Source organism: Melospiza georgiana, chromosome 6 (assembly GCF_028018845.1).
Source record: "Melospiza georgiana isolate bMelGeo1 chromosome 6, bMelGeo1.pri, whole genome shotgun sequence".
Classification (NCBI taxonomy): domain Eukaryota; kingdom Metazoa; phylum Chordata; class Aves; order Passeriformes; family Passerellidae; genus Melospiza; species Melospiza georgiana.
The window spans coordinates 16,572,139-16,586,491 of NC_080435.1; the positions used below are offsets into that span (position 1 = coordinate 16,572,139).

General features: G+C 40.9%; 1 protein-coding gene across 4 annotated transcripts; it reads left to right on the plus strand.

Annotated features, from left to right (window-relative positions):
- The first annotated feature begins 1,660 nt into the window (after window positions 1-1,660).
- UEVLD (UEV and lactate/malate dehyrogenase domains) lies at window positions 1,661-14,285 on the plus strand. 4 transcript variants are annotated; one of them, XM_058026089.1, is made up of 12 exons: window positions 1,661-1,720; window positions 3,338-3,422; window positions 4,050-4,112; window positions 4,833-4,999; window positions 5,841-5,976; window positions 6,396-6,517; window positions 7,146-7,251; window positions 8,948-9,118; window positions 9,883-10,056; window positions 10,351-10,435; window positions 11,061-11,184; window positions 12,490-14,285. In XM_058026089.1, the coding sequence occupies exons 1-12, from the start codon at window positions 1,679-1,681 to the stop codon at window positions 12,652-12,654; spliced, it is 1,440 nt and encodes a 479-aa protein (XP_057882072.1). In that variant the 5' UTR covers window positions 1,661-1,678; the 3' UTR covers window positions 12,655-14,285. The 4 variants fall into 4 exon arrangements, with proteins under 4 accessions (XP_057882072.1, XP_057882073.1, XP_057882075.1 ...); XM_058026090.1 differs by having other exon boundaries at window positions 4,836-4,999; XM_058026092.1 differs by lacking the exons at window positions 10,351-10,435; window positions 11,061-11,184; window positions 12,490-14,285 and adding an exon at window positions 9,253-9,337 and having other exon boundaries at window positions 9,883-9,964.
- Window positions 14,286-14,353: the final 68 nt, after the last annotated feature.

Sequence of the window (14,353 nt, forward strand, 5' to 3'; positions counted from 1 at the left end):
TAGAACTGGCATTTGTCATCATTAACCTTGCTGAACCTACTGTGTTTTCCACTGCATTGGCCATCAGACTTGCATGGCCCACTTTCCAAAAGGCAGTTTTCCAGCCTTTCTGCTGTGTTGTAGGGAGGCTTAAAAAATAAGAGACTAATGTAGGGAAATAAATTCATGTCAGGTTTGTATTTACAGACTTTTAATTCCATAAAGTTGCAAGTCAGTTTTGATACTGTCAACACAGAGGGAAGAAATCCCTGCATCCCTAAATATGTGTATGGTCACAAGGATGGGGAGGGGTCTGGAGGGAAAGCTGTAGAAGTGGGTGAGGTCACTTGGATTGTTCAGCCTGAAGTGATATGTGGAATAAATAAACTTTACAACCAGATATAGGTATGAAGTGGGTATGTATGTCAGCACCCAGCACAAATGAGATAGATAGCTCCTGTGAAAACTTGTGCTCCGAGCCTCAGTCTGACCCACATCTTTATTACAAAGGTAATCCATATGCGATACATTGTACAACTTTGCCGTGCATATTCAACCCCGGGCCCCCCTGTTCTCGCCTCGCATGGTAATCAGACCCACGCCCTTCTGGGCATGCCTTGTTTGCTGTGGTGGTCGCACAGGGGCCTCTGGTGGTCTCTGAGGCTGAAGATTGTGGTCTTGTAGTCTTCCTCATGACTGAACTTTGGAACTTTTCTCCTTTGCGCATGCACTTTTGGTCCCTTGGTGCTTATCTGAGTACGTCTGTCGGCCTTGATTAGTTTGGAGACGGAGGAGTCCCTTTATCTGGGCTCTTTGCATCCCTTGGTCTTCTCTGATATTGTTCTTTATGCAAGAAGCTTCAAAAATTTGTATTTTCCTATGCCCTTTGTACCATGGCAGAGGTTTCTTAAATAAAAAGGTTGAAATTCAACACATAGTTATACAGGCTAGATTTTAAATGCTTAATTCATATTGCTAATTCAAGTGAACTCTAAAAATCTCTATTTCAGAAGGGGACTGAGAGAAGGGGTCATTGCGGCCTACAACCTCCTCATGAGGGCAGGCAGGGGGGCAGTCACTGATGTCTTTCTGTGGTGACAGGAGGAAATGGCAGGACGTGGTCAGGGGAAGTTCAGGTTGGGTATCAGGAAAGGTTCTTCCACCTGAGGGTGTTTGGGCACTGGAACACTCCCCAGGGCAGTGCTCACAGCACCAGCCTGGCAGAGTTCCAGAAGCATTCGGACAATGCTCTCAGGCACAGGGTGTGACTCCCGGGGTGTCTGTGCAGGGCCAGGAGCTGGACTCCATCATCCTGGTGGCTCTCTTCCAGCTCACCATGGTTTGTGATTCTGTGAACAACACCTTGATCTACTGCATCCTTAAAGCTTGTTCATCCACGGGTGTCCTTGACTGGACGCTGGCTGCTGCCCCTTCATCTAATTAGGCTTGAAAGTATACAATGATCTTACATCAGAGAAGAACCTGGCTTAAGATAATCTCGACACATTCCACATTTTGCAACACCACGGCAGGTAGCCCAGATGCTCACCAAGCGTTTATGAGACCCCCGGCTCCCCGATGCCTTAGAAAGGCACTGAAAACCCCCGATCCCGGCCCGTTCTCCCGGCCGAGCGCTGCCCGCCTCCCTGAGGGCGGTGCTGCCCCGCGCGGGGCCCGCCGGGAAGCGGCGCGCGCCGCCATGGCGCTGGCGGAGGAGGCGCTGCGGCGGCAGCTGGGCAAGGTGCGCGAGCCCGCGGGGAGCTGAGGGGAGGGGGCGCGGGCGGCGCTGAGGGAGGGGAGGGCGGAGGGAGCCGGCGGCGCGGGGAGCGCGGGGCTGGGAGCCCGGCGGTGTCCTGGGGGCGGCTGCCGAGGGGCTCCCGTGCCCTCCCGTCCCGTCCTGTCCCTTTGCACCTTCGCAACCCGGTGTCTGCGCTGTCCTGATACAGCCGAGCTTTAAGTTGCGCCACGCATCAGTTTACCCCCCTGGTTCATGCCGCGCCTCACGACTCAAACCTTACTCTTCACTCATCGGAAATCCATAACTTTGGGTTTTTTTGGGGTTTTTTTTGTGTGGGTTTTTTGGTCTTTTTTTTTTTTAATATTTTTGTGGCATTCCCCGCATTAGCGCCTCCACGCCTTAGGAGCACAGGCGCGTTGTTGTAGCATCGCTTTGAGCGTTTTAATTCCCACGTGGGAAACTGAGGGGGGTGTATTTAGGCTTCGGGCATGCCGAATAATTTTGGGTGCGAAACGAGGAAGGTCTGTATGTGAGTCACCCCGTAAATGCTGTGGTCATTAGAAGAGGACAAACTGCTTGATAGGGATGTTTTGTATTATGAGTAGAAGGAGGCCAGCTAGGGAAAGCTGACTTTGGTTTCACAACCAGATATACCAACGCCTCCAAAAATGCCCTAAGTGTAGGCTGTGTAGACATTCACAATTAGGGAACGTTGGATTCTTTTTATTGTTTTTTCTGCATGACTTTCAGAATCCAGTGATGGGGAGAAGCTGACTGAAAGGTGTTTCTGTTAGTAGCTCTGTTTTCCTGTAGGCAGTAGAAAATAACTGTGCCATGCCCACAGCTGTCACATTCCTGCTGGGGCAGCAGACCGAAGAGAAATTCGATTTTAGCTACTGTTTTGTGACAATTATTCCAGGGCAGTGAGCAGCTCTTTAGCCACTGTCAGACAGCAGTTTTGTTTACTTAAGCAAGGGTTCCAAAAAAACAGCACCAGGTTTCCTAAAGAAGAAGCAAAGGCACTAATCTAGGAAATGGAAAATACTCTTTGTAACTTTGGGATGTGGGAGGATGCAAATCTCTTGGTATTGGACTGGCTGGGGACCCTCTCAGGCAGAAGTAATTAATTTTCTCAGCTCTCAAGGACAGCTGAAAAAGGAAAAAAAATCCTAGAGGCTAATTACTTACACATTTGACACATTTGTGGAAAGTGACATATTAGTAAACTCTTCTAAAATGTGCGCAGGTGGACCTGAGTTTAACTCTGTCTGTAAGAAAATAACCTCGTTTTCCTAAGAGGTTCATATTCCTATATTCTTTTTAATATGTACAGAGGAGACTAAGGTTTACTAAACTTCTGCTCATACAGCTGTAAAGGGGAAGAAATGGTGTATAAAGGAGTGATGTTCAGAATTTCAACAGCAGACCTGCAATAGCTTCAAAGCTTTTGGAATCAAGTCTTTTTGATAATTTATTTCACATCAAAACTATTTATAGTACTAAAAGTAATTATTACCTTCCCCTTGTGTTTCTGCCTTCTATAGTGTCCTTTTCCCTAACTCTCACACAGAAGCCTTTGAAGTGAAACTTTTTTCCTTATTTTTTCCTCCCCCTTTGCAGTACAAGTTCAGAGACCTGACCATAGAAGAGCTGAAGGATGTTAGCAAGACCTACCCCAACTTCACCTTCTCCATGAACACATACAGTAAGAAGTGATACACTAACTCTGAACTATTTGTGGGGATTCTTACTTGCCATAAATACAGGCTGTGTGTAATAGAATGTGAACATATTTCTGTTGTGTTCCTGTCTATGTTGACTTGCAGTAAAATTCCTCATGCCACGTTACTGTTCCTGAATGCTCTTCCAAGGATGCATAAATAGAAAAGCCTTGGCAACTCATTTACTTCATCTTACCTCAACTTGTCAGTAGTTATAGAAGATTGATACTTTAAATTCTTTATATGTAACAGCTTTTCCCCATATTTCATTATTGTATTGAAAGTATTTTGATGGCTTTAGCTTACAGAGTGTGCCTTCCAGAATCCATCAGCCTGACTGGAAATTCCCACAACATCAGCATTACTCAGGACAAAAGGTTTTCAGACTAATGATGTGCTTAGTTGTACCAATGGGATTTCTGTTAAAATTTCATTAAGAAAGTATTTTAAAAGGTTGGGGGGACCTTAGTAATATTCTAACCTTAGTTCTTTCAGGAGCAGTGCATTTGGTTTCTAAAGAAAAATCACTATTGTATATTTGTAGTTGTGGTGGGATTGCTAAGCCAGGATTGAAAGGAGTTATTTTTTTTAAACTACATTTTTAATTTCAGCCTTCAAGGATGGATCCCAGAAAGACCTCCTGAATTTTAGTGGCACTGTTCCAGTGAAATATGGTAAGATAAAGCAAATGTAATTTTCTTGGCAGTTATGAATCTAAATGTGGAATGTGTTGGGTACTGGCTTTTAACAGTTCACTGTGCAGTGTCTTCAAAGGGGACTAGAAAATATTTTGTTTGAATTGGCAGAAGTCACTTCTACTGCAGAAAGAAGTGCACAGAAAGAATGCTGAAATAAGGTGTTACGAATTAAATAAGTAAATTATCTATTTTAAAAGTAGTGTTGTTTGAGACCATGTTGGCAGAATCTTTGATGCTAATGGAGCTCGTGTGAACTCTCTGAGACCTACACTTGTATAGACAGTGACCAAAAATAACTTGTAGGCAATTTTTCATTTTCAACTTAAAGCCTTTGGAGTCTGATGCAAAGCTCTTTATAGATGCTTTTTTGCAGTTGGTGTTAGGTCATAAAATAAGTATGAAATGCATATATGAAACCTTTCTTTGCTGGGAAAAGGGGACAGGTTGGCTGAGAGAGGACCCTGGGAAGCAAAAGAGCAACAGAGCTTTATATTAAGAAAGGCACAATAAGTAGCATTTCAAGTTGATCTGGTTTTATTAATTACCCTAAGTAATATAAATATTTTCCAGTGCGAATCTGGAAGTGCTCTGTCAGGCTTTTTTCCTTTGTTACTACAAAGCGTGAATTACATCACTCACAAACTGGTCTTAAGTGCCTCTTGTCAGTGCAGAAGTCAGTAATGGCTTTTATTTCAGCAGGCAGTTCCTATAACATCCCTGTCCGGCTGTGGATCCTGGATTCCCATCCCTTTGCTCCGCCCCTTTGCTTCCTGAAGCCGACGGCAAGCATGGGCATCGCGGTGGGGAAGCACGTGGATGCACGGGGCAGGATCTATCTGCCCTACCTGCAGAACTGGAGCCATGTAAGAGGTGGGGTGGCTGACAGGGAGGGAAGCATTTGGGAATACTGCAGGGTGTCATCTGGAGCTTTCAGGCAGACTGAGGCTGCTAAAAGCAGTTGGGAGTAATTCTAGTGAAAAAGGAACTGATGCTTTACAAAGCAATGTAAGCCTCATGATACTTTGTTGCTGTCTCAGTTCAGGATCCCTCAGGAAAGTTCAGTGGAAGTTTCTGCCTTTGGGTATGTCTCTTTTGGCAGAACTCTGAAACAGCACAGAGATTCAAAAGTCAGTGCTGTTGGTAAATAATTTTATGCACTGTATTAAATTACTCATTTAAATATGACTGCCAGGCCAATGAAAATTATTTAATGAATGCCAACTTTTTTAAATGAATGGGCATGTAAAATGTATTTTACATTATTGATACAGAAATTCCTAAGGGAACTTCTGCTAACTTCACAGTGTGTTTTGCCTGGAGGAGAACTGAGATGCCAGAACTCTGGACAGTTGAGCTCATCTAAGAAGACTGAACTAACTTCTCTTTAGCTAGGATTTATCTCTTCTATAATACTGGATGTGGCTATATCAAAGGCTTCCATATATTCAATGGATGCCTTCAAAAACCACTAGCACCGGTAACTTCAATTTTAGAATTCATTTTGTTAAATTCCTCATAGTCCTGTTTGGAAAGTATCTTCTCAAAGTGATGCTTTTCTCTCCCTTAGGTGTTTGCTTAAATGTTAAGAGTGTCAGTATTTATAATTTGATTAAATTTTATATGGCTCTGGCAGTTCATAGCTGACACCACTACATGAAATAGCTGTTCAGCTGTTTTGTCTTCTGTTTGTCTGCTGTATTTCAGCCTAAATCAACTCTCACTGGATTAATCAAGGAAATGATTGCAAAGTTTGAGGAAGAGCTCCCTTTGTACTCACTGTCATCTTCTGATGCAGCCAGGCAATCAGAACTTCTCTCCTATATTGCAAAGATTACTGAAGGTGGGGATGTTTTCATGGACTTGTTTCTAATGTTTTTATAAAATGTATTCACTTACTGTCATTACCTGATGTCACAAAGAAACCTACATGGTTTATATGTTACAAATTTTATGGCCATGGTCTGTATGCACACCTGTAGCAAAGGGAGTGCTGGTTTTGTGGTATCAGTGTTCAGCTTCTTGCTAATGTCATGCTTATGTATTTCTACTTAGTGAAAAAAAAATTCCTGTCTAGAGAGGAATATTTGTTTTACACTTTGCAAGTTGTGATGGATTTCCTGTGTGGTCAGTCTTGACTGCTATTTTGAAAAAGTAACTTGATTTAACTCTGGCACAACCATGATCCTTTATGAAGCAGCAGTACTTGTATTGATACAGTGTGGACCAGAAGCCAAGTTTGTGGTTTTCTTTTAATTGCAGGAGAGACTGACATGAAATCAAGGAGTAAAATTGGAAGCAGAAATGAAGGATGTTTTAACAAAATTACTGTTGTTGGAGCTGGAGATCTTGGCATTGCATGTGTACTAGCTGTTGCAGCAAAGGTACATAATTATTAAAAATAGCAAGAGACCTGATTAAGAGAGAGGATTCCAATCTAACTCTAAGGAATACCTCATCACTTTTAACAGCTGTCACTGCATAAGTCATTTGTCTCTTCAGTTAACTTAAGACACACAGAGGTGTTCATTTTCTGCCCTGGTTTCTCAGTCAGCTTTTTTAATTCAAAGGGTTGAGTACTGAATTCACTTACTTTGAAAATCCCTAAAGGATTCTTGTCTCAGCAGTAGCCTCTTACAACTGGCATCTCCTAGTTCCCTGCAAAAGGATAATCTGTAGATTGGCTGTGCTTCATCACAGCTGTATGTTAGGTACAACAGTAACAGTATATTTTAACAGTCTTTTTTAGCATCAGTAATTTTTGACTTCCCAAAGATAGTTTAGGAAGTCTAGCTGGAAAAAACACATTACAAAACATATAAAAACCTCACAAAACTAAGTCCTTTTCCTTGTGTTTTGGCAGTAATTTTGACCAGTAATTTTGTTTGATTTGTGCACAGTACAGCAAACAATGAAATGGGAGGAGTTTTGGCTTTTGTTCCTCCCTCCCACACAAACGAGTTTTGTTTTGGTTTGTCTGTATTCTGATCTGTATTATTTTTATTCATACAGGATGTTGCAGACAAGGTGGTTCTTTTGGATCTTTCTGAAGGTGCAGCAAAAGGAGGGACCATGGATTTGGAGATTTTTGCTGTGCCAAATGTGGAGATCAGCAAAGGTATGAGATGTTGTGTCTGGAGCAGGAGTGGGTGCTGTACTGTGTGTGCTTGTGCTCATTGTAACAAGAGCAGGACACCTGGGGGGATACAGTGGCACATGGGCTGTCTTTATTTAAGCCTGTACTTGCAGGTGAGAGGCTAATGCTGAAATTGGACTCATGCAGAAATACAGAGAAGCCAAGCTAGAATTTCTGTCATGGGCAGAGGGAGAGATGGAAGAGGGGAAAAAAATATTTGCATGGGAATTAGTGAAGGCTGTGAAAGCAGTGTTCAGAAGGCTGATAAATAAAGGTGTGTTTCAAAGTGCTGCTTTCCTAGCTTGGTGTTCATTAAACATGCACATGGCCAATAGTGAGTCCTTGATCTCTATCACTGCACACTCAAACAATGAGTTCTTAATAACCTTGTCCTCAGTCAGCTGTGAGCATACAAATCAGCAGAGTCAGTGCCATGTCTCTAATTAGTGATTAGTTATAGCCTTTGATGGTTGCAGAGGTTGAGGCCATGCAGCTCAGAAGTTTTCCCACAGGGAAAGCTGGAGCTGGATTGAGTAACATTCTTCCTTGCTTATGTGTCATATTTCCATTTTCCTTGTACCCTTTGCAAGATGAAATGAGGGGTTTCCTTGTGCTTCTCTTTTAATTTATCTTATTTTGGAGACAAGGACTAGTTCTGGTTCCACCAGGCATCTTTGTGGCTTATTCTGCAGAAACCTGGCATTGCCTGCTGTACATTCTTTGATCTTATCTTGCAGGTTTTGCTGCTAGCACAAAAAGGTGTGCTGAACCCTGGTTGTGCAACTCTTCCACAAATCTGTTTGTGCCTTTCTGCTTGCCTGTTGTATGTTTGCCTTTAGCTGTGGTATAAGAAGCTTGGTAGTGTTACAATACTACAAAATGCTTGTATACTGTCACCTGCTATTTTAGTATGTTTATATCTAGTTTTGGGGCAAGCTGGTATTAATTATATCTTGCTTAATATGGTTTTAATTTGTCAGTGCATTGGACCTCTGCTTTGGCTTCAGCTGGTTACAAAAGTGGTGCAACAGACAAATCACCTTATTTCTGTGTCCAGGCTGATCACCTGTGTGGCACTCAGATATTCAGAGATACCTGCTCAAGGCAGCTTTGACTTATAAATTCCTGCAGCAAGTGTGGTTGTGGGTTTCTTTGGGCTAAAAAGTATAATTTGTCTTTTTTGTGAGTTAATAAATGGACTTTTGGAGTGCTTTTCATGTGTCTACATGCCTTTGATTAAGGTATAAGATCAAAAATTATAGAAGAAGCCTCAGATAAAGGAGAAAAAGTTTTTCCCCTTCTTTAACAGATGGAATAAAAATTAAGGAGACTTTTCATGGATTTTTTTCTTTCTTTCTTGCCAAGAAAACTTGGAAAAGTTTATCTGTCAAAGCTGTCTAGATGTTTTCTGGTCTCTGCTCTGTAACCTTGGACAAATTGTAGTCTACCTTTTGTGTTTGACACCTATAAAACAGGAAAGCAGCTCTGTGGGAGAGCTGTGTTTTATAGGTGCTGTGGAAGTGCCCTAAATTCCACACTGGGGGATGTGAGGGGGACAGGAGGCAAAGAATCCCTAATTAAGCTGGATGCTGTAGTTCAGCCTTTAGAACAGCTCTTGGGTTTGCATCCAAAACTCAGTAAGATGACATAAATGTCAAAATTTTCTTTATATTTCCAGATTTTTCTGCTTCAGCTGATTCCAAAGTTGTGGTGCTTACAGTGAATTCTCTGGGTAATGCTCAGACTTACCTCGATGTCATACAAAGCAATGTGGATTTGTTCAGAGGAATTATTCCAGCAGTGTCCCACTACAGTCAGAGTGCTGTTCTCCTTGTTGCTTCTCATCCAGGTATGCTGGTCCTCTGCAAAAGGTTCTGTCCCTCACCTGGCTTTTCCTCTGGCCTCTGTTAAAAATATGTTACTGCTGAATACACCTGGTTAGTCACAAATTCTTGCTACTCTGAAAGATGTTTTCCTTTTCAGCTTTGAGCAGGACACTGTCTTTGAGGGTTTTTTCTTTACTGTTACCAAGGTAAAAGAAAATAATGTACTTTGTTTTGTGTAACAGGTATGTATTTCTGTGTGTTTCTGTCCATAGTTTCAACCTGTGTCTACATCATTAGCATCCATTGGCTGTTGTCTTGTCACTTGTGAGTTTTATGTGCACATTTCTCCTTGCAGGAAGGATAGATCCATGTGGGTTATGTGCCATATGATCACACTTACAGGCTACTCAGATACAAAGTATAGCATTAATAGTGAATATTGCAGCTAGATTTTGGTGGAAGGTTTAAATTTCCAGGTTAGTGGTACTGTGAACAAAGATAAAGCAAAATCACTACTTAGGAAAGGGAAAGAAATGTGAGCCTCCATACTGTAATGCATTGAAGACAGCTCTTCTTACTCTCTTACCACTGTTCTTATTTTTTCACTTCTTCCCCACCCGACTTTGTGTTTTAGGTTGAAATAAACCACCAATATGTTCCCCCATGTTTATGCCTTTTCTAAAGTAAAGAAGTCCAGAGTTTTTCATAATGATGATTCAGAAGTTGCAGTTGAGTTGAATTTTGAATGGTCCTTCATTGACAACATGATTTTTTCTTTGACATTTAGTTGAAGTAATGACATTTGTGTCCTGGAAGCTGAGCTCATTTCCCAAAAGCAGAGTCATTGGAGTTGGTGCCAACCTCGATTCAGAGAGATTTCGGTACATTCTGACCAACCTTTTGAAAGCAGAGGTGCTGGCAAAAGATGCCTGGGTTATTGGTGAACAAGGGGAAGACAAAGGTAAAGTGATGCTTTTTTATGACCATGAGCATGTAACATCCTGGCAGGGCCTAGGTAACTGAATAATGAAAGAATAATTGAGAAAAGTAATGAAGATAATGAGAAAGGTATTAAGAAGAGTGGTAAATTCTCATAATAATGGCTTTAAGTAATGCAGTTGTGGGGTACCGAATCTGTAGACCTGGAGTAGTGGCATAACTATTTGCCATTTGTCACAGAAAAAAAAAAAATACTACTTGAAACAAACTACAACCTCACATGCTTTTTTTTGTTGTTGTTGTTGTTTCTCTTTAGTACCATCATGGAGCAGCTGTAATGTAGCTGCAAATCAAACAGAAGCAATGGCTGCTCGTAACTCAAGGGAAAAGGTGGCTAACAGGTAGCACCACTATAACTTTTTTTTCCTTCATGTTTAGGCACTTGATTTGGCCCTTGTTTACATGTTCTTCAGCTCTTCATGAAGTGGGGAAAGCTTGCTCTAAAATGTTCATACACTGAGTTTATAGGAAATCGTAGATCAAGTTGTCATTCACTTCTATGGGTCTGTATACACCCCCTGTTTTTCTGAAATTCTTACCAACATTGTGCCTGTGGCAATGTAAGGAGTCACCACAATATACAGCAGAATATCAGAGCTGTTTGGTTGTGTATTTGAAACAAATACTGGATAAGCCTTCTGGCCCACTGTTCTCAGAGCTTGTGTTGGAAGCATTTGCTTCAAAGTCAAGCACCAGTTCGGATGAATTTAACTGATTTAATTGTCAGTTACACCTCTTGACAGAAAAGAGAAATGTTATGAGTGTAGAGAAAAAATATTGTAAAGAAATTCTTTTCAGCAATTCTGTATTCCATTTTTTTTCCAAAACAGAGAATTATATTTTTATAGTACACTTTACTTGACATGGTACACTTAAATCTGTATTTTGGGTATTACATAAAAACCAAAATAGAAATAATTACAATCTCAACATCACTTTTTTCTCCTTTTCCTGGTTTATGTGTAGAGCTATGGAAGTCCTAAAGGGAAAAGGTCAGAGATCATGGTCTGTTGGGCTCTCAGTTGCTGATTTGGTTGACAGCATTCTGAAAGATAAAAGGAAGGTTCATTCTGTATCCACTCTGGCAAAGGTAAATGTTATTAATACCTTTTGGTTGGCACTGTAATTATATTATTTATACCAGATCTGACCATTAATTTTAGCAGCACAGACATCTCATCATCTCATTGTTCTGAAGTAGTGCTACTGCCATTACTTTCTTCCAACAACAGCTCTCAACCCTAGTCTGAAAATGAGCAAAAATCACTTGCTGGTTTTAACCTGAAACCAATAGTAAAAGTGGATTATTCTCCTAAAAGTACAAGTCCCAAGAGAGCATACATTTAAAGCTGCTGCCCAGCACCCTGGAATAGCTGGATTTGGCAAATGAAAATTGAGTTGTGGTTCCAGAGTGCTTACAATTAAATGTAGGCTTTTTTAGGAGCTAAAAGAATTTTGTATCTTTTCTGAAAGTATAAAATGCATTTTCTGCCAACATTTTATTTGATTAAGTTTGAAACAGCTGCTTTTTTACTCCTTGGTACTTTCCTTAAGAGGAGAAGATTATGAAGCAATAGTTAACTTAAAATTGTAGACTGAATTTTGTTTGAAGTTTCTCCTAAGAGGCTTCACTGAAGCATTAGGACATTCTATATGATGAGAAAACCCATGTAGAAACATTTATTTGTCACTTCAATTTAGAGCCTTCAGAGGGACAATTTGCATGTTCCTATGCAGGGAAGTTGAGCTGGATTCTTATGTAATAGAGTACAAGCACATACCTAATTAAATAATTGTTTCAAGTGAAGTTTTTAATCATTCCTGAACTAAATATAGATACAGAGGAATCACAAGTCTCTTGAAGTATCTATAGAATGTAAAATGTCCCAGATTACAAAAATAAACACAATCCACAGTGTAAACTTGAATTACAGGCATATAAGTTTGATAAATTCTTTTGCAGAATCTGTATGGGATCAATATTTGAGAAATTTTCCCCAGTTCTTAGGCTGCATTATTTAATTTATTTTGTTCAGTCCTAAAGGAACTGATACTGTACTATGAAGTGTCCCTGCTTGTTCTAGCTAAGAAATGGTGTTAACTGGTATAAACTTTGTCTGCATTATGGACATCTATCTATCTTGGGAAAATTCCCCAATTGTGGCATGGTTCACAAATTTTTATTTGCATGGTAATATTTTACTGTTTCTATACAGTAACCCACTGCACAGTATCTAAAATAAATAGAATTTGATCTAGCCAAACATGCCATATGTTGGAATATTCTTGCTTAATTAAAATAATCAGGTCATTTTGTGTAATTGTACTCTTTTGTGTAGTTGCAGCAAAAAGAAGTAATTGTGTGTGTAACAGTGTTCTTTGTGTGTTGTTTCAGGGATGTTGCAATATAAACAGTGAAGTGTTCCTAAGTCTCCCATGTATTCTTGGAACCAATGGAGTGATTGAAATGGTCAGACTGGAGGAAGACCCACTGGTGCAGGAGAAACTGCAAAGCAGTGCAGGCTCAATTCATGACCTTCAGCAGCAGCTGAAGCTGTAAGGAAGCACAAGGGAAGCCTCTGTGTCTGCTCACTCAAGCTGGAGATCTGCAAGGCAGAAGAGGTTGCTCCATATATGAGGATTTCTATAGAAAACAGGAAGCTTTTTTATTTTACTTTCCAAAAGTGCTTTCTCAGTTTAGGTTTAAATAATTTAATACCACACTGTATGGCAATTTTTTCTTTGTAAAGTGCACTTTTGGTAGCCAAAACGAGGCAGGTAACGCACAAGAATATTTTACCTAAATTCAGGTGGCACTTGCCTGTGGGTTTTGGCTGCCAGTCATAGCCTGATTCTTGGGTTATTCTCAGCTTTTTGCACCTCTTTATGAGGCAAAAGAGAGGGGCTTACCCAGCTCTGCAGAAACTCCAGCATGCACAGCCCACTTGAACCTTCCCTCATGGCTTTTAAATGCTGTGTGTGAGGCTTGTGTAGGGTACAGGCACACTCCAGCTCCACAGCACTGGGGATGCAATTCCATAGCTCCATCCTCTGTGGCTGTACATGTTCTTATGTCAAAGGACTCCTGGTATTTTACTATTTACTAAGGGGAACATGGTGTTCACAGTATCCTTCAAACCTGAACTACTGGCTATGGATTTCTGGTCACACTTTATCATGTCTGAAATACTCCAGTCGTGACTTGCTTGCTTTTATTTTGTGAGGACATTCAGAGCACTAAAGCACCTGCAGTTCTCACTGCACACATGAAGCACTGGAACAGGAGCTCTTCCTGAATGGGAGAGGAGCAGGAGCTGGGCTTCAAATAAAAATAAAAGATAAAATCCAGCAGTTAAACTGCACAGGAGTATCTGCACATTCAGATGTCAAACCAAAGCTGGCTGGGAGCTTTACATCAGCCTCAGGAGAAGGCAACAGAACCTGTAACCCTCTTCCCTGGAGACCAAAGGTGTGATGAAAAAGCAGGATGTGGATTTGCAGATAAAAACCAGATGGTTTTGAGATCAAGGGTTTTTTTGGGTTCTAACCTCTTCATTTACTGCTGGTAAAAGACTGTGTTACTCCTGATTGTACCTCAGCATCACATGGCAGGCACAGGGGACTTGGGCTCCACTCCTGCTGTGTGTGGCTTAGGAATGTCATTCCACATTTACACTTGGAGGGGTGGCTGGTTGGAAATTTTCCAGATATTGTTGGAAATTTTCCAGATATTGTTGGAAATTTGTTCTGAGCAAAAGTAGGGTCTGTGTCAGAGCAAAAGATCTGATCCTTTGTGCCTTCGAATTCCATCTCACAAAGAGCCATACATGCAGGGAGTTCTGACTGTATACTGATCTCAGAAGTGGATTAAACATAGAAAGAAAAAAAGATCTGAATTACTGAAGGTTATTTTTTTGAATAGCCAAATGTCTTTCACTGTAGTGGTTAATGACGGGGCAAAATTAGTGATGGCTGCAGGTAACCAACTTTGCTGCTATATTTTTTAAAAGCTGTACTTAGGGGTTTGGCTTTTTCACTTACTTTAAAAAAAAAACCCTATGAATTTAAGGTTTTACGTTCTTTTTCATGGTGGTGTTTCTCATCTGTTGAGCATTTCTTTTCATGCGAATACTCAAGCTGTTGTTTATTTGCTTTGGTGTTTATGTAATAATTTTAATCTTAAAATGCTGCCAGCTCTTAGAGGCGTGTTTTATCATTCATCCGATGTCGCCTTCGCGTCGCATTCTTTGATAACACCA

Bases quoted from the DNA above. Each gene is read 5' to 3' on its own strand.
- UEVLD (XM_058026089.1), top strand. From the start codon at position 1,679: ATGGCGCTGGCGGAGGAGGCGCTGCGGCGGCAGCTGGGCAAG. The intron at 5,000-5,840 runs GTAAGAGGTGGG...GCTGTATTTCAG, and splicing joins ACCTGCAGAACTGGAGCCAT to CCTAAATCAACTCTCACTGG. The intron at 6,518-7,145 runs GTACATAATTAT...TTATTCATACAG, and splicing joins TACTAGCTGTTGCAGCAAAG to GATGTTGCAGACAAGGTGGT.